At 38.4% G+C, this 24,057-nt stretch overlaps 1 protein-coding gene across 2 annotated transcripts in view; it reads right to left on the reverse strand.

Moving 5' to 3' along the window:
• Positions 1-24,057, reverse strand: part of RAD54B (RAD54 homolog B) — a gene marked incomplete at its 5' end in the record, with an annotated part of 49,429 nt that overhangs the window by 2,487 nt on the left and 22,885 nt on the right. For both annotated transcript variants that reach the window (XM_081111761.1, XM_081111760.1), the window contains 10 exons: positions 150-216; positions 2,619-2,880; positions 4,519-4,694; positions 7,814-8,104; positions 10,523-10,662; positions 13,298-13,505; positions 13,769-13,994; positions 17,493-17,655; positions 19,268-19,549; positions 21,074-21,268. In XM_081111761.1, coding sequence (XP_080967887.1) covers positions 150-216; positions 2,619-2,880; positions 4,519-4,694; positions 7,814-8,104; positions 10,523-10,662; positions 13,298-13,505; positions 13,769-13,994; positions 17,493-17,655; positions 19,268-19,549; positions 21,074-21,268 — 2,010 coding nt within the window. The remainder of the gene's footprint in view (positions 1-149; positions 217-2,618; positions 2,881-4,518; positions 4,695-7,813; positions 8,105-10,522; positions 10,663-13,297; positions 13,506-13,768; positions 13,995-17,492; positions 17,656-19,267; positions 19,550-21,073; positions 21,269-24,057) is intronic.

The following is a 24,057-nucleotide window of genomic DNA, read 5'->3' on the forward strand; positions in this document are numbered from 1 at the left end:
ATTTCTGCAGAGTAAAATATGGTTGGCATATAGTTAACAAAAGAACAATAATTCCTAACCCTGAAGCACAGATTAACAACAATAACAACAACAATTCTTTTTATATTATTCAAAGGGATACATTTTTTTGGCACACTGAAGGTTGTTACCTGTGGTTAGGAGTCTGTAAATATGTACGGGATGTTTCTGACCATCTCTCCACACTCTAGACATTGCCTTAGAAAATAAATGAGAATTCTGAGAGTACAGTTGAAACTAATAGCCTTTTCCCCATATCAATTTGCATTAATACATTTAAGAATAAGAATTCTTGATTTTACTTACAGCTTCAAAAAACAAAGCCCAGGCATGTCAAAGCATTCTCCACTTCCTATCTTTTTCCTGAGAAAAAGAAAGGCATGGACACCCACTGTGGGGCTATGAAATAACTAGAGGGGCGTCAATAAAGACAGAGGGTCTACCTGCATCAATGAATGGCACAGTGAGTTTAGACAGCAAAAATGCAAAGAACTGCCCTGCCCGGTTGCTAAATGGTTAGAGCACTGGCCCATGGACCTAAGGGGTCACAGGTTCGATTGCCAGTCAAAAGCACATACTTCAGTTGCAGGTTTGATACCTGGCCGAGTCAGGGCACATGCAGGTCCTGCAACTATTCAATGTATCTTTCTCACATCGATGCTTCTCTCTCTTTCTCCCTTCCATTCTCTCTCTCTAAAGATCAATGGGGAAAAAATATCCTTGGGTGAGGATTAAAAAAAAGAAGAAGAATGCAAAAAAACCACGTGTAGCACGAGCACAGAGGGATTATTCCCAGTCCAAGTAGCTCATGATTCATCCCTAAGGAATCCTGAGGATACCTGCAATCAGTTCAGGCTCTAGGTCAGCGGTTCTCAACCTGTGGGTCGAACGACCCTTTCACAGGGGTGGCCTAAGACCATCAGAAAACACATATATAATTACATATTGTTTTTGTGATTAATCACTATTCTTTAATTATGTTCAATTTGTAACAATGAAAATACATCCTGCATATCAGATATTTACATGACGATTCATAACAGTAGCAACATTACAGTTATGAAGTACCAATGAAAATAATTTTATGGTTGGGGGTCACCACAACATGAGGAACTGTATTAAAGGGTCGCAGCATTAGGAAGGTTGAGAACCACTGCTCTAGGTAGTTCCCTGAGGTTTCAGGACCAATGATACCATGCAGTAAGGGTTGATGTGCAAACCCTGCACTTTCCAAAGAAAGGTCTGGCCTTCCCTCCAGCTCCAAGTAGATAACCGCTAAGCCCTTGGCATATCCTGCCTGATGAGAGGGTCTAATTTTATATCTTAACTATACTCTACACAAACATTGATCATAGCATCTGTAATACTTAATTGTCTCCCCCCATGGTCGTAAGCATCCTGATGTCCCAAGATGTAAGTGAACTCTGTTTGACAATACTCATCGATGCTAGGAAAATTAAGTGTTGTCCATAGAACTCCGGTCGGGGAGGAAAATTAGGCCTGAAGTACCTGCAGTAACTTAGAGCCTAGAGACATACAGATTTGGGTTTGAATCCTGGCTCTGCCTTTTATAAGCTATTGTTAGGGGCAAAAATAGAATATTGGGGACTAGCTGCGGTTATGGGAAATATTAATCATGCTCTGTTAACCATGATTGCCTTGTGTTGGTTAAAGAAAGGACAGTCGACCTGGCTGGGAGTTGTGCACCCCCAGGACCTGGGACTCAACCTTGGAACCATTCTCATTCAAGAACTGCCTATTATCATGGAAAGACTAACAACTTTTTTGCCCAAACAATGGAGTCCCACCCCAGTCTCCTGCTTCCCCATGCCTATAATAATCCCTATTTCCCCATACCGATAATTCATATTTCCCCGTGTATTCTTCGTCTTACCCTATATAAGCAGCTGTCTTATGGTGAGGTGCAGAGCAGATTTTTGTGGATGACCTGCTGCTCTCCCGTACTACTGGCAATATTGGGATAAATGCTCATACAGTGGGGCCTTGACTTACGAGTTTAATTCGTTCTGTGACGGAGCTCGTAATTAAAATTCTCGTATGTCAAATCATTAAAGTGAACGAGTGAGACACGTGATGCTGGGCTGATGGTGTGGTGTTCACTGTGACGTTCGCTGCGCCAACAAGCGGTGGGGTATCTGAAGCTGGCTCGTAACCCGAATTTTAGCTAGCAACTCAAAGCAAAAAATTGGCCGAGAGACGAGACGGCTCGTATCTCGAAAAACTCGTTAGTCAGGACACTCGTAAATCAAGGCCCCACTGTATATGATTCAACCCTGTCTCTGCTTAATTGGCTCAAGTAGTGACAGTTAGCACGAACCCACTGATTGTCCAGTTACACTATGTGACCTAGAACAAGCTTTCATATCTTCATCTGCAAAATGGGGCTATCCACACTTAGAAGGATTATTGTGAAAACTGAATAGATGTGAAGCACTTAGCAGAGTGCCTGATGCAAAATAGGGGCTCAGTTACCATACCTCACCAGCATTTATCATACATTATCATCTTTGTATCCCCAGCAGGTATATCCCCAGTAGGCATTCTGTCATGTTTATTTAATGCATAAGAACTAGTCCTACCTGGATATCAGTGGCTGGATTCCAATCAATGTCATAGAGAATTAGGTGAGATCCTCCAATAAGGTTAAGTCCCACGCCACCAGCTTTTGAACTTAATAAAAAAATGAAATCAGAAGAGTATTTACTATTGAAGCCATCAACAATTTGCTGCCTTTGAGAGACTGGTGTTTGTCCATCAAGTCTTGTATAAGCATATCCATGACGCTTACATACTTCTTGTAAAATATTCAAAGTTTGTGTGTAGTTGGAGACCAATACCACCCTGTCAATCAAAAAGAAAGATTCTGGGTATATTTGAAGAAAATTACCAAATAATATCTCATCACTGATATTTATAGAACATGCAACAATGACCATATACATGAAAACTCAGGTTCTCCTTCAAATTCAATTTTAAAGTCAATATCTAAGAGATTTTCCTGTTTTAAGATAGTGAAGTAAAAACTTTTCTGCCTTCTTCACCTCTCTGAAGTCACCCTAAAAACAGCCAGAGAATAAGAAACAGAAATACAAACTCTATCTTTGATTTTTTTTTAAAGGAGGCATTTATATACGAAAACAGAAAATGATGAAATAGTGACCTACTTATGAGTACAGAGAAGATGAAACCTAAGTGCCCAAAGTGGGAGATTCCAATAAGAAACAAGTGCAAGTTCATTCACCCCAGAGAATCTCCTTAAGGTGCCCCAGAAGGAAGGAGACGGGAGCTCTTACAAGAGCACTGATAATAGAACCCAGGCCCTATCCCATGTAATCAGTTGACTTTTCTTTCTCAAATACAATGTTTGTTGTCTGGAGAAAGTAAACCCTAGAAAAAGACTAGAGGAATTTAAAAGACAGGGCTATGACTAATCAGAATGAAAGTATGCATACAGAAGATCCCAGGGCCCTTTTCCTGCCAACCCTAGAACAGCAGCAGCCAGGCATCCCTCTTACATCCCACCCCAGGAAAGATATTATTGGAAGAATCCTCTCTGAGGTGACATGAATGGCCCCAGAGAAAAGATCCACAGAGAGAAGGAGTCCCTAAATAAAGAAGCCAACTCGCTGCCTAATTACCCCATGAAGGAGACCAATCAACAAGCCCTACCCATGCACACCTAACATTCAATAAGTTTCACTGCCTCACTCTCAAATATAAATGGACACCACAGATCACCATCTATTTGCGGTGAGTCTCCAACATTAAAAATAGAAAAAAGAGGAGAAACCTGAATAAAACAGCAATGGAGGAAACAGAAAACAACATCCTCAAGTAAGAGATAACATTCACAAGAAGAGGAGGCAATTTAAAACATCAAGAATGAGAGAAATACTTTGTAAATTTAAAATGATGCCAAACTGTAATTTTCACTGGAGATTTTGCAGATAATAAGAAGAGAGTCTGTCCAGAAATAGATTAAAAAGGAATGTAATGACCAATAAAAAAGAAAAAAGAAAGAATTAGATTTAGATGTCCATTAAAGAGTTAGAAAGAAGGATGTGGAAACTAGAACAGAGGGCTGGACGAGAGTGAAAACTTGGGATATATGGGTGATAGTTAAAACTATGGGGAGTAGAGATAACCCAGAAAGAGTGTTTAGAGTAAGAAGGAGACTAAAGAGAAAACCCTAAGGGGTAGCAACATTTAAGGGATGGTAAAAAAAAAAAAAAAGCTCTGAAAGAGCTTAAAGTACAAGCTAGGTGTTATAAGACTTCTCTAGGGTTTTTTAAAATATATGTATTTATACTTAGTTTTTTCTTAAATAAAAACTTACAGATGCTGATCATGCCCCAAAGAAAACAACTTATTTTTAATGTTTTCTTCTCTTGAAAGAAAGGAGGGGCGGGAGAGTAAGGCCATACTCTAAGCCAAAATTCCAGGAGCAACTACAAGCAGGTTATTAAACTGACCACTTACCTTTCAGTAGGACGAAGTTCGTGGATAACAGCTAGGAGCTTTGTCAGCACTTGAAGTTTTCCTGACTCCTTCTCAGTAAACATGAGAGGGTTATAATCCGCAGGGAACACATTTATCAAGCCTTCGTATAAACTACTCTCTTCATTTTCATCCCAAGTTGGGCTACATTCTTTTTCCTATTCAAAAGAATGATTAACACTGGCTCATGTTTGTTTGTTTTTAATTAGAAGAGAAAAATGCTCAAATTATGGGAGAAAAGATGAATATTAATAGCTTCCTGAAAAGACCAACCTAACTATCATGTAAATATTGTTGTTGTTGTTGTTGTTGTTGTTAATTCTTACCCAAGGACATCAATTTTTAGAGAGAGTGGAAGGGAGGGTGAGAGGGGAAGAGAGGAAAATGAGAGGGGGAAGAGAAGAGAGAGAGAGAGAGAATGAGAGAGAGAGAGAGAGAGAGAGAGAGAGATAAACATCTATTTGAGAGAGACACATCGATTGGTTGCCTCCTGCACTTGCCCCAACTGGGGCCAGGGATTGAACCTGCAACTCAGGTATGTGCCCTTGACCAGGAATCAAACCCACAACCCTTTGGTGCACAGGCCATCACTCTAACCACTGAGAGCACTGGCCAGGGTGTTGGTCATATTTTAAAAGAGTAACATGTGTCCTACTGAGTTAATTACAGAGCAGTTCTAAAGCAGTCTCCTAATGCCTGCTGCCTTCACCCTACAAGTGCAGAATCACTGTCTGGATGTAACAGGGAAGGGGGGGCATGAAGGGAGCCAGAAGCAGAGAAATAAAGGAGAGGAAAACAGCGGGCAAATAGTGCTACAAAATCTATCCTCTCCAAAGCCTGAGCTGTCTGATCGTTGATACCTTTTCCGCTCTTCTTCCCTTTTTCCCTCCCCACAATTAACTTTTCTCTCCTGATTTGTGGGCTTCCACAGCCCCTCCCAGGTGATATTCAAAAAGGAGCACAGTAGTTTTCTCCATCTTATCAATTTCTTCTGCAAGAAGGAACAATCCTGTCAATAAGTTGGCAGAAACTTATTCTTACTTACAACAATATTTTTATTTTACCATTAGTTTTTAGAATAATTTTATTCCAAAGCAATTGTCAGCACCTCTGAAATTCCCACTCTAAAACTGCCAAGCTGAAATGTAAACATATAACTAGAGATTATATTTATTAATGACTTCATTACTTTTTAGATTTCTGGGACTGGCAGGTCTCCCCACTCTCCCACATTTACCAAATTTATCACTATTACCTGCACATGTGGGAGACTCTCTCAGCTATTTTATATGGATCCTTACTTATAGAATCCTATGCAGTACAGTATGCCTGTTATTAGTTAACTGATACATTCTAGATCATCATAAGGTCTTCCTTTTAAGAAAGAATTTTTAGTTTCTATTATTGCTAGACATCATGCCCAAGTATATAGAATCTGTTTCTTAAAATGTTGTTTAATAAGTAGTTATAATCCTGTCTACTGCAGAGTTATAGAAGCTGACTTCTATGATAAACTATGTAAACATAACCCATTGCAGGATAAACTTCAAGAATTCCGGTACAACACTGGATTTTCTAAGTATATAATTAATAATTAATTACTTCAAGCATCATGTGGCACCCAAAGGTTTTCCTTTGTTTGCAAATTATCATTTTACTATTTAAAGAAAAATATATCAGAATAAAAATTGGTAAGGGCAAGTTGGAGATAACAGGCTATCACTGTGCAACTTCCCATACTATTTCATCAAACTGCCCAATAACATTATCAGGAAGTTATTATTGTCTCTGCTTTCCAGTTAAGAAAGCCAGGCTTGCAGATGTAACCTGGCCATGGTTAAAGAACTGGTAAGTAGTACAGTGGGAACTGGTACCTTGTTCCAATTCCAAAACAGAACTCTCACTATACTTCAAGCTGCCTTGTGTTCATTGAATATCCAATGGTCAGCTCAACTATACAGCCATTAAAAATCATATCTGTAGAAGGTACCTAATTTGGAAAAATGTTCACAATTTGAGTGGGAAAATAGGTTTTAAATAAGCACAGCATCAAAATTAAGTGTCTCTATAAAAAGATTATATATACATACCTCTGAGTCCCTATTTCCCCAACAAAAAATTGGAAATAGTTATAACAGACCCCATTACATAGAATTTTATCAAGAATAATTCTAGCCCTAGCCCGTTTTGCTCAGTGGATAGAGCATCACATGCAGACTGAAAGGTCCCAAGTTTGATTCCGGCCAAAGGCACATGCCTGTGTTGCAGGCTCAATCCCCAGTAGGGGGCGTGCAGGAGACAGCCAAGCAATGATTCTCTCTCATCATTGATGTTTCTATCTCTCTCTTACTCTCCCTTCCTCCTGAAATCAATAAAAGTAAAAAAGTTAAAAATTAATTAATTAAATCATTCTAGCCTGGATGGTGTGGTTCAGTGGTTGAGCATCGTCCAGGAGGTCACCGGTTTATTCCTGGTCACAGAACATACCCGGGTTGCAGGCACGATCCCCAGCAACGGGCATGCAGGAGGCAGCTAATCGATAATGTTTCCCTCTCTCCCTCTCTAAAATCAATAAAAACATTTTTTTTTAAAAAAAGAATAAGTCAATCTAGAAAAGTACTTCATGTCTGATACATGATAAGTGCTTAATAAGTGCTAGCTAAGATTATTAATATCAAAATGTGGTTTTCTCTGGCTAGAAAGCTTTATTTCTTTATACTAAATTTCCAAAAGTGGTATGCCTGGTCACAAAATATATAAAATTATAAGGCTTTTGATACATATTACCAAACTATCTTCCATTTATTTAACAATTTGCATTCTAACCAGTATATCATTTTTATTGTCTTTTTTGTGATTTTCTGAATTTCATACAAAAATCATGTGTACTTTATAATGAAGAAAAAATAAATTATTTTTAATGGCAAATATTTTATTTGTTAGCACCAAACAAACAAAACTGACTGGCTCTATTAATAAAAGACAGGAAGAGAAACCATGGCAAAGTACTAGACAAGGTACCAAAGGGCATGGGGCACACAGTCTAGAAGGCAGAACCTCAAACCCATTCCATCCCTAGTTCAGCTCTACGCACATGGACATGCTCTGAAGAACAAACAGGGGCCGAACCTGCTCGAGAGCAGAATCATCCTGAAGAGACTCAGATCCTTGGGGAAACCCACAAATACAACCCCAGGAATTAGTCCAATCTGCCCTCTTAGCTTCACACGACATAGAACCCTCAGCTCACATCCTGACAGTCTCACATGCTACTTACCTTTATGGAGTTGAACAAAAGGCAGGGATGATTGCACAGTTTCTTAAGAGCTCCTATGCATATCAGATGAGGACTGTTTTCCAACGACCCTTGAAGACAGAACCTCACAGCCTGAGAATTCAACAGCTTTTGATAAAGTTCAAGCTGTAGTGCCCCTGGACGGCAAAAGACTACATTCTCTATTTTAGGTGGAAGGTATTTATTTATGACCTCTTGGGTTCTTCTAAGAAAAAAGAGTCCAGTGAAGCAAACAAGTTCAGCTGCTCTTCTCTCTCCTAACTCCTTTTCTTCCTATGAAAAAAATAGCAGACTTAAAGTTTACTTGCAGTTAAAATGAACATTAAATATTTTACAATGATAAACTAGTTACTTCAATTCAGATTTTTGACTCATCAGAATAAATGAAATACAAGTTTGTGAAAGGAAAACCAACCATCATCTCTTTACTAGTAAATGTTCAGCATAATCATTAAATTAAGTGAAGCCGCAGTTTCCTAAATTTTTGTTTGTTTGGCTATTTGGCACCAGTGAGAGCAACCAGAAATCTATACTCTACAAACTTAATTATTCTGAAAGGAAGTTTTTATGTGACTACTGTAATGGTACATAGTCTTAAAATCAAAGCAAAGAGCTGATACAGCAAAGACTTGTAAGCAAATATTTTGACAAGTTATTGAACCTAAAATTAACCCTATAGGAAATTACTGGCACAAAGCACTACTGATTCTTTCCAAATTGTTACACATTATTCATTAAATAATAGTACAGTTTTAAAATCAAAATACAGTATGAGTAAAACATGTCCCAAATGGAAGAATATAATAAAACTCCAGAAAAAGAACTAAACAAAATGGGGACAAACAATCTACCAGATGCAGAGTTCAAAACACTGGTTATATAGATAGAATCTTTAGAGTATACAGAACTTCACAATGAAGCTTAAAACAAATCCCATATGTGTATATTTGTTCATATATATGCATCCCTATGTTCAGTGCAACATTATTTAAATAAGCAAGGTATGGAAGCAACCTAAGTGTCCATCAGTAGATAAATGGATAACAAAGAAGTGGTACATACACAATGGACTATGGCTCAGCCATTAAAAAAGAGTGAAATGGCTCTGGCCAGTTTGGCTCAGTGGACAGAGTGTCGGCCTGCAGACTGAAGGGTTTGATTCCAGCCATGGACACATGCCTGGATTGCAGGTTCGATTCCTGGCGGGGGGCGGAGGGGTGCAGGAGGCAGCCGATTGATGACTCTCTCTCATCATCTATGTTTCTACCTCTCTCTCCCTCTTCCTTCCTCTCTGAAATCAATAAAGAAATATATATATATATATATAAGTGAAATGTCATCTGCAACAACATGGATGACCCTAGAGGGTATTGTGCTGAGTGAAATAAGTCAGACAGGAGAAGACAAATGCCATATGATTTCACTTATATGTGGAATCTAAAAAACAAAATAAACAAACAAAACGGAAACAGACTTATAGTTAGAGAACATTTGGATGGCTGGGTGAATAAGGGGAAAGTAATAAGAAGTACAAATTGGCAAAGGACTTGTAAGCACGCATATTAGCATAACCAATAGACACAGACACTGGGGTGGTGGGGGCTTGCCTGGGGTGGGAATGGCTGGGGGGGGGGTGTCAATCAGGGGGAAAAAGGAGACATATGTAAAACTTTAGACAATTAAAAAAAAGAAGTACAAATTGGTAGCTACAAAAGAGTCACTGGGAATTAAAGTACAGCATAGGGAATACAGTCAATAATATTGTAGTAACTGTGTATGCTGTCAGATGGATACTAGATTTATGGGGATAATCACTTTGTAAGTTACATAAGTAACTAATTATTATATTATACACCTGAAACTAATATAGTATTGTATATCAACTTTAATTAAAAAATAAAATATCAGCCCTGGTCTGTGTTGCTAAGTGGTTAGAGCTTTGGCCCAAGCACCGAAGGCTCTCGGGTTCAATTCCCAGTCAAGGGCATGTACTTGGATTGCAGGTTCAATCCCTGGCCCCAGTCAGGGCACATGCAGGAGGTAGGTAACCAATCAATGTGTCTCTCGCACATCGATGTTTCTCTCTCTCTGCCTCTCTCTCTCTGTCTTCTCCTCCTCCCCCCACCCCCGTCCCTTCCATTCTCTCTGAAAATCAATGGAAAAAAATATGTTTTTATTGATTTGAGAGCGAGGGAAGGGAGAAGAAGAAAGAAAGAGAGAGAGAGAATCATCGATGTGAGAGAGAAACATCGATCAGTTGCTTCCTGTATACACCCCGACCAGGAATCAAACTCAGAACTTGGGTATGTGTCTTGACCAGGTTTCAAGCCCATTGACTTTTTGGTGTACAGAATGATGCTCCAACCAACTGAGCCACACTGGCAAGGGCCATTTTGGTTTACTTTTCAATGCCAGTAAGGATGAGCCTTTTTACATGTCTACTATCAATTATAATTCTTTCTATATGAAGTACCTATTTATGAAATTTTAAAAAGTGATAGTATTATTTTCTAAAATAAGGAATACAGGAGTTCAAGGATTGTGAGGGGAAAATATAACAATACTAATTTAATTTCTCCTAAATTAAAACTACCCAAGTTATAGAGAATTTCCCCAGGCATACTGCTCTTTTTATTTTTTTCATACTGCTCTTTTTTTTTTTTAACCTAAATTGATTAAAATAAATTATACCTTAGAAGCAGAAGGTTGTCTTGATACAATGATGGGTTCTTCATATATTTTTCTAAAAGATGACAAAGAGCCTAATATTCCTGGATTTACAAAATCAATTAATGCAAAAAATTCTTGCAGATCATTCTGAACTGGAGTACCTAAAGAATTAAAAGTGATGAGGTCAAGTTTGTGTTTTACAATCACAGCTCTACATAGAAATTTGTACTTACTTCCTTAAATGGACTAACTTTAAGCAAAGTCCCTAAAACTGAGGACAAAAGAGCAATCAGATCAAGTTGAAAAAAATATATTAATAATTATATAAAGTTTTAACTCTGGTTTTAACTGTATACTAAATTCTTCTTTAGTATAGCATAATGGCTGAGTGCATGTTCTAGAGTCTGCTTGGGTTCAAATCCTACCTGCATCAAATCCTGTCTGAGTGACTCTGAGCAAGTTACTTACCCCAGTTCTATCATTTGTAAAATGGGAATAATCATAGTAGCTCCTAGAGTTATATGGATCAAATGAGATAATCCATATACTTACTTACAATAGGGCCTAGATCACAATCAATGTTCCATAATCCTTAGTAATTCTTAATATTATAACTGTGTGACTTCAAATTGCCTTAGCTTATCTTTAAGTTAAATTCAGGATTTTTTTTTTCCACTTATAAAAGTGGGAAGATAATACTTTCCCAGTGGTATTACAAAGAAAAAAAAAATAGAGACAATGTATGTGAAGTGACCAGCACAGTGCCTGACATTCAGTAAAACACTCAGTGAATGGCACCTACTGTTATTGTCTTTCAAAGTTGCCAGATCAAAGTGAGATCTTCATTAATCTGAAAGGTTGACAGACTGAAATGAACTAATATACCCTGTATAATTACATACTCAATAACTTTGGCTAACTAATATTCAAAAGAACATTAGCATTCTTCAATAATTATAATAGCAAAAGAACATATAAGTCAGCATAGTCCAAGAGTATAAAAGACTAGAAAAATTGTCCAAAGATATAAATAATAAAATTCATTTTTAAAAATGTACGTATTTCATTAACATAAACAATATGAATTTTACAATGTCAGAGAGTTTAAGGATCACTTTTCTCAAAACTAAATGGGTCAACTCCAGGTTGGACCAATGCTTACCAGTGTGTGTTTTTTTAACACAGCTAATCAATTCTACATTTTTACACACATCATAGAAAAACTAGAGAAAATATATTTATGTTGTGTGCATTTTGTTACACTTTTAAAAGAAAATCCATGACAATGACTAATAAAATAGGGAGAATGGGAAAAGCAAGAAGGAAAGGGGAGGGAGAGGTATAAGGATCATTGTGGTTGGTTTCCAGGCATTCATCTAGCCCCAACTGATGAACCCAAGCCAATCACAATAGCCCCACCCTTTGCCAATGACGGATGTAGCAAGGGTTTGTGTCTCATACCGGGTTCCTCAGAAGCAGAGCCTGAGATAAGTATTTGGCTGCACATGATTTGGACAGGGAGTGCTCTCGGAACAAAGAGAACAATGGAACCCAAAATAGCAGAGGGAGGAAATAAGCAAGGATAGCCTCGAGCTAAATTATAGGGAGGCTTGGAGCATACATTGTACCATAAAGTGGGTCCTGAAATTACTCTGAAGTAGGCGGGCTGGCATTTTCCACTTTCCCTTTTGTGAGTCAATCACTGGCCAAGCTATAGGTGACAGAGTAAGTGCTTATTCAACCAGGGATCATTCTCCAGAAGAGATGGGAGACATGAGTTGTTTAATCAATAGTAGTAGCAGCTAAGAGATGGGTGCAACCAGAAAGGGGAGCTAGGAAAGGCACCAACAGTTTCCACCAACATCATCTGACCCACCCTGTCCCAGGAGACATGAGAGGAAGTGAAAGAGGGGCTTCTGGGAAAGTTTCTTCACTCTTGAAAATAGAGCAAGAGGAAGAGCCAGTCTCCGCTCTCCTTGGGATATCACATCTAGATGTGATGCCTGGAACTGCTGCAGTCACCTGCTACCAGCCTGAGGATGAGGCCAGCACTGGCAAAGCAGAAGACAAAAAGAACCAAAATCATTGTTGATATTGTTGAGCTGCTGTATCGCACCCCTGAGCCCGTACCAGCTCTAGACTTCCAGTTATGTGGGAGAAAAAGCACATTTAATTCATTCAGATGTTACTTGTACCTGAAATCACCCTAATACACAAGAGAAAGAGGCCAAGGAAAACTTTTAGAAAAAAAAAAAAAAAAGGAAAAGAAAAAAGGCAGAATACAAAAAGGTGATAAGACAAAAGGATTTCGGGAAGAAAAAAAGGAAAAACAGAGGAAAAGGGTATGTGGCCACAAGAGAAAGCAATACACTAGCACAGTGTCATCCTAAGAAGTCACAAAGGCTGTCGAGACTCTGCAGTTCCTAATTCACTCTAGAATTAGAGCAGTTCTCTTCTCTAATTCTAGACTAGGTAGAACTTGTAGAAGAAGCTACTAGTAAATAACTTAATGTTAATAAAAGTCAAGCAGCAATGTCCTGTGACAAGAAAAAAGGAAACGCTAATGATTGAAGTCAAGTTGGTATGTTTACTAAAACTATTCAGCGCTTTGGACGAGCTGGGGAATATTACATAGGGATTTGGAAACTCAATCCTACCAAGGCTTTATTAGGATGGGTTTATTAGCATGAACTCCATTCAATACATGGATTCGTTGGATGCTAAGCATCATATTACAAGTTGTATATGTTCCATAGGCAGCAATTCCATCACCTCCACCCAAAAGTAAATACTGACCAGTTAGAATTATTCTTTTCTCACAAGCGAGGCTAATGAGGGCTGTGGTTGTCTTAATGGCACTGTTCTTCAAACGATGCCCTTCATCACAGATGAGGAGGTCAAATTTTATATTCTTAATTTGATCCAGGGAACGAAGTAACATTTCATAACTGATAATCAGAACCGAATATAATGGAGATTTGATGAATTCTTCTACTTTGTGGTCCTAAAAAAAGGAGAACATAATACTTAACAAATCTTGGGCAGAAACTGTACGAAGTAAAATTTAAGCAGCATATTTCTCACAGCCATTAAGCAAGTATTAGAATATGTTAACTCAAAAACCAAAAAGATTCCATTTTTCTGCAAAGGAGATGGAGAGTTACATACACTTGAGAAACTGCTACATTAGAGAGTGAAAATTGCAGTAATGATTTGAAAAACTACAGATTTAGACAATGACCAAGGCTAAACTTTTAAGTCTCTTACCTGATCAACAGTAAATATCTTGATCCTTTCGCTTCCTAACCATTTTTGAAATTCTCTCCTCCAATTATTCACCAAACTTCCAGGTGTGACAATAAGTGTCTTCTTTATTATCGGCTTGCCTCCATAAGGTCCCTGACACTGTAGAGTCCAGAGGAGTGAAATACATTGCAATGTTTTCCCTAAACCCATTTCATCGGCAAGAATAGCTCCACATCTGCCATTCACTCTGTTAGAAATAATTATACTTCTTTAATCACAATAGGAAAATATTTTATGGCTCTAAAATCCTCACTTATTAGTCAAGAATCAGAAGCTGATATTTTGTAATTAAAACAATTCTATTCCCTAAATACTTTTTCTAGTTTTTCATTCAGCTGATTTACATATTTCTTTTGCATCTTTGATAATTGTACTCATTATATATTTATTGCCTAAGAAATTACTAAAATAAATCTGAAATTAGAGTTGAATCTAAATCATTTGTTACTAATATGTATATACTTAGACTAGAAATGAATCTCAATTTTACATCTACATATGAATACTTGAACTGTCCTTATCACTAACAGTTCAGCAGTTTTTATCAATCTTGTTAGTAGCTATCAAAACAGCTTAAAATATATTGTAATCCTAACCATCAACAGCTATCAAGCTGTATTTATGATTCTCTGACAGTAAATAAAAACTTCAACCAAAATATCTCCCTGCACTATAAGAAATATTAAATACTAAATATTTCATCTAATACACATAATTTATTAAGAGTCTGTAATCACAGATCTACTAAATTAATGCAATTTAAAATTAAATAGTACAAGAAGCCCTGACCAGTTTGGCTCCGTGGATAGAGCGTCGGCCTGCGGACTGAAAGGTCCCAGGTTCGATTCTGGTCAAGGGCATGTGCCTTGGTTGCGGGCACATCCCCAGTGGGAGGTATGTAGGAGGCAGCTGATCAATGTTTCTAACTCTCTATCCCTCTCCCTTCCTCTCTGTAAAAAATCAATAAAATATATATTTTTAAAAATAGTACAAGGAATATTTTAAGTGGCATCCAATACCACTTTATAGTTTTTAAAACTCTTTGACAGATATAGTTGATAGATATTCTAAAGGTTACAAAGTCCAAGGGAATTGAGGATATTACCAAAAACATAAGTATAGTCTGTTAATCATTCTATTCCTTACTGCTAGAAATAATAAGCAAAAAGCAATTCTTAAAATATGTTTTCCATTGCAAAGTATGGAAATAAAATTGCAAATATGAATTCTAGCCACTGTTATCATTTTTCATCAACAGTTTGCCAAGGCAAGACCGAATGCCAGTTGATGCCGGGAGCCGGTCCATGCTTGCTGTTTCAAGGGACCTGGCATATATGGCATACTGTTCTTAATATGTTTGCTCACCTTCTTGGCACTATGTGTTTTAACCAAGGTCTCTGAGAAAGGTTGTTTCCCCAGGTAGGGATTTTCCCCTGAAGTTAGGGAGGGAATAAAACCTCTTAACTAAATGCCAGGCGGGTAATTAATCACTTTAACTACGAACAATCATGCTTAAGCTACATAATCTTTACTCCCTGGAATGGAGATAAGGAACGCCCTAACCTTTGGAATAGAGATTGATAGGATTGGAATCAACTGGTATAAATACAGATGTAACAACACAGAACTTAGAACACAGAACTGAGAAGACAGAACTTAGAAGACAGAACCTACGCACAGAACTTAGAAGACAGAACCTACGCACAGAACTTAGAAGACAGAACCTACACACAGAACTAGGAAGACAGAACTTAGAAGGCAGAACCCACACAGAACCTAGAGACATAAGAACTTCTCTGGAGAGAACATGGCAAAAGATCCTGGACAGAAACTGGCAACAGAACCTAGAGACAGAACCTAGCAAGAGAACATGGCAAAAGATCCTGGACTGAACCTGACTATAGAACATGGCAAGAGAACCTGACTAGAACCTGGTGACTGAACCTGGCTGGAGAACCTGGACAGAACCTGGCTGGAGATCCAGACCAGAACTTGGCTGGAGATCCTGGCTAGAGATCCTGGCTAGGCTGCTGATCAACTGAACGCTGCCTCCGTGTCATTCCTTCTTTGCCGACTCCGTCCACACCTTTGGGGACCCCTGGACCTGCTGGGGCTGGACCCCGGCAAGTTGAGATATTGAGTGGCAGAGAGAAAACAGTAATGCATCTTTCATGGTAAAGAGAAGAGCACAAGAAAGGCTTCCCTGAGAAGATGCACCTTGAGCAAAGTTCTAAGAGATGAACAGGAATTCACTACACAGACTGAGTAGTTCAGTATACTTGGTCCTTGAGTTGAATTCCAAACAGGGAAATACAAGGCTATAGACCTGGCAGCACAGGCAGAAAGAAGACAGAAGATGGGGCTACTTATCCTTGAAAGGTCAGACTGTATCTTGTAGGTCAGTGTCTCCCAAACACCAGGCTTTCATGACCACCATCACAATTTTTGCCATATGTGTTATTATTTATTATTTTTCTTTCAATCCGCATACTTTTCATTTAGATTTATTTGAAAAGAAAACTCTTTCTACACATAATTTACCCGTGAAACCAAAAGTTAAATGTGCTGTTTTTTTTCTAATAATTCATTGGCTAAAATACACTACTATTAAAATTCAAAAACAAAGCGTGCTCATGTATACCTAAAATTACCCAACATACCAGCGGGGGAGTGCATATCACTCCCCCGCTGGTATGGAAACACTGCTCTAAGTTCTCAGAGTCTGAATGATTTTAAGCAAGGGAATGCCACGTTCAGAACTGTTTTACAGAAATACGAAACGAGTGGATTTAAGGAGTATGAGAAGCAGATACGCAAGGCAGGAGTCACTGCAATAGTACAGATAAAATGTAACGTTACGACATCGGCTCCCACAGCTGCTGCAGGGTTTGATTAGACTGAGAAGGTGAAACAGAAGAAATCACAGATGATTCCCAGGCTAACTGAGATAAGATCTCCAAAGAAAAAAGCAAATCTGAGCGAGAACATGAGTCTGGACAATTTCCTGGAGACAACATTCCCTTAACTTGTTCTCAGAATTTTTAGGAATTGACATTCCCAACTCCCTGTTAAACGACCAATTTAAAAATCAAGGGCCTATGCATTAAAGAAAGAACTGGAAGGAAATACACCAAGATGTTACCAGGGACATTTGACTTCTTTTATTTCCTTTGTCTGGATTTTTGGGGGGATTGCGGTGGACTTCTATCATATCTTTAAGAGAGGATACTACCATTCTTTAATCAGAAAACTCGATTTAAAAGGAAGGGGGGAATCTTGGTCATCTTTTTTAAGTAGAGGTGAGGTAAGAAAGAAACCTTTTTCTAAAATTCTCATAAGAATTAAGGTTTCTTCCATTTTGCACCCATATGCCTTTATCATACTAGTAATGAGCTCTTATTGTATCCCATTAAGGTTGACTGCATTTATTTGTTTCTTCAAATGAAGAGTGAGGGCCACGGTCCTGACTCCTGTATGCCCAGCTCCTGGCAAGATGGCTACTATATGGTATCCATCAAGACCACTTTTGAAATAAATGCACACATTAAGTACCACTCATCATTCCAACTAAATTCATGATGGACCCTCTGCGAATCATTGTATCAGACTCTTCCTAGAAAACCATTATGTTATGGGCTAAATCGAAACTCAGATTAGACTCAACTCAAATGATTTCTTTTCCTACCTCATTCCCATCATACATTCATAAAGGAATATGATTCCTTCTTTCTGATGTGGCCGAAGATAATATGCAAGGTGAGGATCTATCACAACATCCACAACAGGGAAACAGTTTTTATTGAACATCCACTGATGATTTTTGTCTGGTCGGGGCATAACAAGGGAATCTTAAGAAAAAGGTAAAACAATAATTATAAATGAATTGTAATTTCACTTTGTTAGCAACTACATTATCTTGTTTTAATTACTCATAAGATAGAACTGTTTGCCATCATTTGTGGCAAAAAAGAAAACCAAAACTCTTCAAATTGAATAACATTAATGCTAAGCAAGGGTACAAAACCCTTCATAATAAAAGGCTAATATGCAAATAGACTGAAAGGCTCAATGACCAGTCGCTATGACATGCACTGACCACCAGGGGCAGACACTCAAAGCAGGAGCTGCCCCCTGGTGGTTAGTGCACTCCCACAGGGGGAGCGCCACTCAGCCAGAAGCCAGGCGAGTGCAGCGGCAGTGGCAGGAGCCTCTCCTGCCTCCGAGGCAGCGCTAAGGAGCAGCGAACAGGCGGGTGGTAAGAAGCAAGGGCACAGGCTGGGCTGAGGGCACCCCCAGTGATGAGTTTTCGTGCACTGGACCTCTGGTTTAAAAATAAAATCTCATGCCTTATTGATGTAAGATTTCATGCAAAGAATTACACAGAGTTTTCTAAACTTCATATACTCAAAGTGCTCTGAAATTCACTATTTCTAATAAGAAATCCACTAAGCCACAACATTGAATAGTTCAGTACTCAAAGCAAAGAGAACTATTATATCCAACTATCCAACCGAAAGCATAGGTTGGAATTTTGCCAACATGTGCTTGCAAAGCTCACAGCTTCTTATTCTGGAAAGGCTCCCTACATTTAACATAAAGACTCTTTATTTTCAGTCCTGTACATACTAGCAACGACCACTACTCCTATCAACTGGAAGAACTGAGAATTTTCCATCGACTTCACCACCACTATTTGCTTCAAGTTAATCACTATATTCATGAATGTCAAAATAATGAATCTTTGCAAAGGAGCATGAAGTAACCATAGAACAATAATGTGATTCTTTAGAAATATGCTAACACAATTTAAAAGTTTTATTAAAATACCACCCAAAATTACAAAATCAAATATAACTAGATAGCAGGTCTCAAATGATAAATCTGAAGTCATCATTGACTGGCTGCCTCCCACATGCCTCCCACTGGGGATTAAGCCCACAATTCGGGCACATGCCCTGAACAGGAATCGAACTGTGACCTCCTGGTTCATAGATCAATGCTCAACCACTGAGCCATGCCGAATGGGCTAAAATTTAATTCTTTACATGACATCTTATTATTCAATATTTTAATATGATAATGCATGTAATCAAGACATAGTCTTCAAAATGGAAGTATAGCAAATGTAATCCTCATTCATTAATTTATTTTTCTCCTTACTAAATGTCATTATTTTATCCAAAATCATACACATGTATGTCTGTGTGTATACATCTACAATTTGCATATTTTCCTTCAATGCATGTACAGAATTTTTATTACTGTTTCTTACAAAATAATTCTCAAACCACATTGTTACTCAACATCAACATTATCCCTTACATCAGATTATGTATCTGAAGAATAATATATACATAGTTTCATCTGAAAAGTTTAAAAGAAAATTTGAAGTTTAAATTCACATACCAACAATCTTTTGACAGAAGAAACAGAATATTCAAACTAATTTTTAAATCTTACTTGGTGCACATGGATCATGGCGTGGTTTGCAATTTTGGAAACTATTCTGCCTATTTTCCTTTGAACTTGGTTTATAGACACTTTTTAAGGGGTTAGAAAAACACTTCTTGGCAGCTTGAGAAGAACTTGATATAGCAGGACCGCCTCCTCCAAGCTGAAAGCATCTGCCACTGCTGAAATCATCTGAGGAGATCGAACCCATGACTTCTATTTCTTTTCCGCCAATCATCATTGTATGGCCCTCTTCAATCTTTTCAAGCTCTTTGAATTTATATCCAGTGCCTTTAAATTGAGAACAAAGAAAGTTAATTTCCTGATACTCTAAGAATACTTAATTACTGATACCATAGTCACCTTCCCATAACTTTACAAGAAAACTGTGCTTTGAATGCAAATAGCCTTGTATAACCCATTAGCCAGAATGAAAACATAATTTATCATTTTGGTAAACAAAACAAAAAGAAGACAAAAAACACTAAGAAATCAGAAAAAATAAATAATAATAAAGTTATAAAAATCAGCCAAGTTTTAGCCCTGGCCGGTGTGGCTCACATGGTTGGAGCGTCATCCTGCACACAGGAAGGTCACAGGTTCAATTGCCAGCCAGGGCACATATCCAGGTTGCCAGGTCCATCCCAGTCAGGGTGTGTATGAAAAGGCAACAGGTCAATGTTTCTCTCTCACATCGATGCTTCTCTCTCTCTCTCTCTCTCTCTCTCTCTCTCTCTCTCTCTCTCTCATCCATCTCCCTTCCTCTCGCTAAAATTAATTTTTAAAAAATTTAAGTGGGATATTTTACACCAAGTCTGTTTGAATTATTAATTCAACAGATATTTATTAAGTGTTGCCATGTGTAAGGTGCTGATGGAATGTAAATATGAGTAAGTCAGTCACAGTTTGTTCAAAATGAGCTCATTAACCAGATAAATAGTGAGAAACTTTTAGACTCCTATGCCTGTCTAATTTTTTTTTTTAAATATATTTTATTGATGTTAAGAGAGGAAGGGAGAGGGATAGAGAGCCAGAAACATCGATGAGAGAGAAACAGCGATCAGCTGTCTCCTGCACACCCCCAACTGGGGATGTGCCCGCAACCAAGGTACATGCCCTTGACCAGAATCGAACCTGGGACCTTTCAGTCCGCAGGCCGACGCTCTATCCACTGAGCCAAACCGGTTAGGGCTGCCTGTCTAATTTAAATGCATATAGTTATTGTGTGATTACAGGGGGATAAGAACTGTGTCTACCATAAATGTTTTTAAGGCTCTAAAAATAAAACACTCACATTTTAGAAAATATGACCTGTTTAAACTAGCTGGAAATTGCTACAACTTGCCCTATTAAAACTGGACTAAAATTTACAATCTGTACCAACTGGTAACATATATATATTCTTAAATGATTTATAATGGAGCACTTTTTTAATGTTAATGTTCTAATAGAGGAAGAAATTAGTTAGCTTCTATTCCAAAATGCCAAAGACCAACTGCTCTATTCCCCAAACTCTCAGAATTCAACAGTAGTCTTGACCTCTCCACATTAATGAGGATTATAGTTTTATCTTCATACATAATAGTCCCCCCTTTTCTTTTTTTTGAAGAAAATGAAACTACGAGATGGGATCTGCCTCACCGAGCTAGTATACATAAGACTAAACGTTATGAGAGAATTTTATGTTTACGAGGAAATTTAGATATGAACATCTTAAACGACCCCTTTATAAAACCCCATTCGATTTCAATGATGTAACCAAAGATATATACTAATTTTAGGCCAATTCATAAACATTAGGTAATATCACAATACCTCTTCCAATGTCTTTGCCTTCCAGATCCTTTAATGTAAGAGATTTTCCGTTGACAATAAGAACAGCATCACCTTCCCACTTTTTGTGCTTTTTCTTTGAAGCCTTACACCAAACAACAGTGAAATATTTAACCACACTCCCAGGTTCCACTTCTTGTCCCTTAGACACTGTTAGGTCTTCAGGCGATGAATGAGCTAGAATAAAAATATAAAACATAAACCATATTACTAGAGATCACTTTAATGTTTAAAAGTAAAGCCAAACAAACAAAAACACACAAAAAATCAGACTGTATTAAGAAGTATAAAAGAATATTTGACATTATCATGTTAGCATTTTATAAACTGAGAAATTCAAATGTCAGGTACTAGCATTACCATGAGAGCAATAAATACAAATTTTTTTATCTCAAAGTCATATAAACTCAGTTAAAGTAAAATAACATAATAATCACTGAAAACATTTTAAAACTCTAAGAATTAAAAAATATTTCAACAGCCATGGGAAAATAGCTAAAATCACATGTTTTAACAACTGATTTAATTAACAGTGATTCAACAAGTCAGGGTAACCTAAAATAAGACCACAAATTTCTTTGAAAGAAAAATCTGTAGTTTTTTCAAATAAGAACAAATGTAAAACAGCAGGAATGAGACTTAATTTTATTAAAAGCCTTTTGTGTCCCAGTTAGAGAGTAATCATGCTGGGCCACTGATTCTAAGATTCTAGGTTTTCCATCTTACAAAAGCCTGTACTTTTCTCAAAAACATTTTCAGAATCACCTTCTAAAAACATATCCAACGTTAACTAGACTTATTGTGGTGATTATTTCAAGATATATATAAGCCCTAGCCGGTTTGGCTCATTGGATAGAGCGTCGGCCTGGGGCCTGAAGAATCCCAGGTTCGATTCTGGTCAAGGGCATGTACCTTGGTTGCAGGCACATCCCCAGTAGGGTGTGTGCAGGAGGCAGCTGATCAATGCTTCTCTCTCATTGATGTTTCTATCTCTCTATCCCTCTCCCTTCCTCTCTGTAAAAAATCAATAAAATATATTTTTAAAAAAGATATATATATATACAATATTACATTGTACACTTGAAATTAGTATGATGTTATATGTCAGTGATTTTCAACCAGAGTGGTGCAAGAATTTTTAAAACATGCAATACCTGCTGGACTCCCTCTGGCCCACCCTATAGAGCTTACCCCTGCTGAGTACAGCCATAAGCTCTTCCTGTGACTGCAGCTATAGACAGCCAGCAGGCAGGGCAAGGCCAGGCGGGGGAAGGCGGAGGTGGATCTAGGGGTGCCTTAGGATTTTTGCAGTCCTGCCCCCAGGCCCGGTGCTGGTAAAAACCAGCATTGGTGGGCAGCTTGGTCCTTCCTGCACGCACCAGGCCCAGCAGAGGCAGCTCCAACCTATGGATCACTTGTAGCTCCAAACAGGTTCCCGAGGACCAGTCAGCCACGGGCAGTATCTTACATTGGCCAGCACAAGAATCCCTTCCAAGAGGCCCAGAACTAACACACCCAGTGGCCAGCTTCAGACACCAGAGCAGGAGCCAATGGCTTCACAAGCAGGCACCAAATCCTCCTGCATGCCCCTGGTTCACAGGTCGACACTCAACCACTGAGTGACACCGACCAGGTCAAAATTTACCAGTTTTTACATAAATTGATAGTTGCCACATTATTTCGGTTGTTTTATCAACCTTGATTTCCCCAGATAAAGTTTTCCGTTTTTAGCATTAACAAAAAAAGACAGATACTTTGATTAGTTAACTCTAAAAAACTTTGTGGTGTGCAATTTTGTTGTTGTTAATCCTCACCCAAGCATATTTTTCCATTGATTTTTAGAGAGTGGGAAAGGGAGGGACAGAGAGAGAGAGAGAAACAGCGATGTGAGAGAGACACATGATTGGTTGCCTCCTGCATGCACTCTGACCAGAGCCAGGGACCAAGCCTGCAACCGAGGTACAGTGCCCTTGACTGGAATCGAACCCAGGACCCTTCAGTCCTCAGGCCACCTTTCTATCCACTGAGCCAAACTGGCTATGGCTGTGGTGTGCAATTGTAATTCATTTTCTTTTTGCATGTTTTCTACCAGTAGCAGTTACTATGCATTAAATGAAAGACTGATAATATCTTTCTGCACTTTTAAAATTTGTTCCTGTTTTATATTTGGTTATCCAAGAGAAAAATGTAATTCTCAGGATCACTGTAAAACGGGAAGCGGGGGGGGGGGGGGGGCGGGGGCAGGGGGGAGTATGTCTTCATCAAATGGCTGGGAAAAACATTCTAGAGCAGTGGTTCTCAGCCTGTGGGTTGCGACCCCTTTGGGGGTCGAACGACCCTTTCACAGGGGTCGCCTAAATACATCCTGCATATCAGATATTTACATTATGATTCATTACAGTAGAAAAATTAGTTATGAAGTAGCAACAAAAATAATTTTATGGTTGGGGGTCACCACAACATGAGGAACTGTATTAAAGGGTCGGGGCATTAGGAAGGTTGAGAACCGCTGTTCTAGAGTCAAATATCCTGTTGTGTTTGTTCCCAGGACCTAAAAAAGTGACTGTTATGTCCAAGACCCTTCCCCTGCCAGAAAAAGGAATACAACAAAAGACAATAAATTCTGAGAATTCAGAAATTACCTATAATTAATTTGAAATACCATAAGGTACTCAGACTTAGATATATCCTTTCTTCTGTACAACAGCAGGAGGGTTAAGAGCATGAGCTAATCTGGCTGGGTTTGAATCTTGAGTCTGCCACTTACTAGCCATGTGACCCTAGGCAAGTTCCCCCTCTATGCCATTTTAAGAATCTCTAAGTAAATACAATACTAACACCTACCTCCCTTGTTGTGGGCATTAGGTTAGCTAATACGTGAAAAAGGCTTATTGCCCTGGAATAAGTACTCCTTAAATGTTACCTACCATCATTATCATCTTGCCCTTGTCCCTTTCCCATTTCCC

Source organism: Myotis nattereri (genome assembly GCF_964212035.1).
Source record: "Myotis nattereri genome assembly, chromosome: 17".
NCBI classification, from domain to species: Eukaryota; Metazoa; Chordata; class Mammalia; order Chiroptera; family Vespertilionidae; genus Myotis; species Myotis nattereri.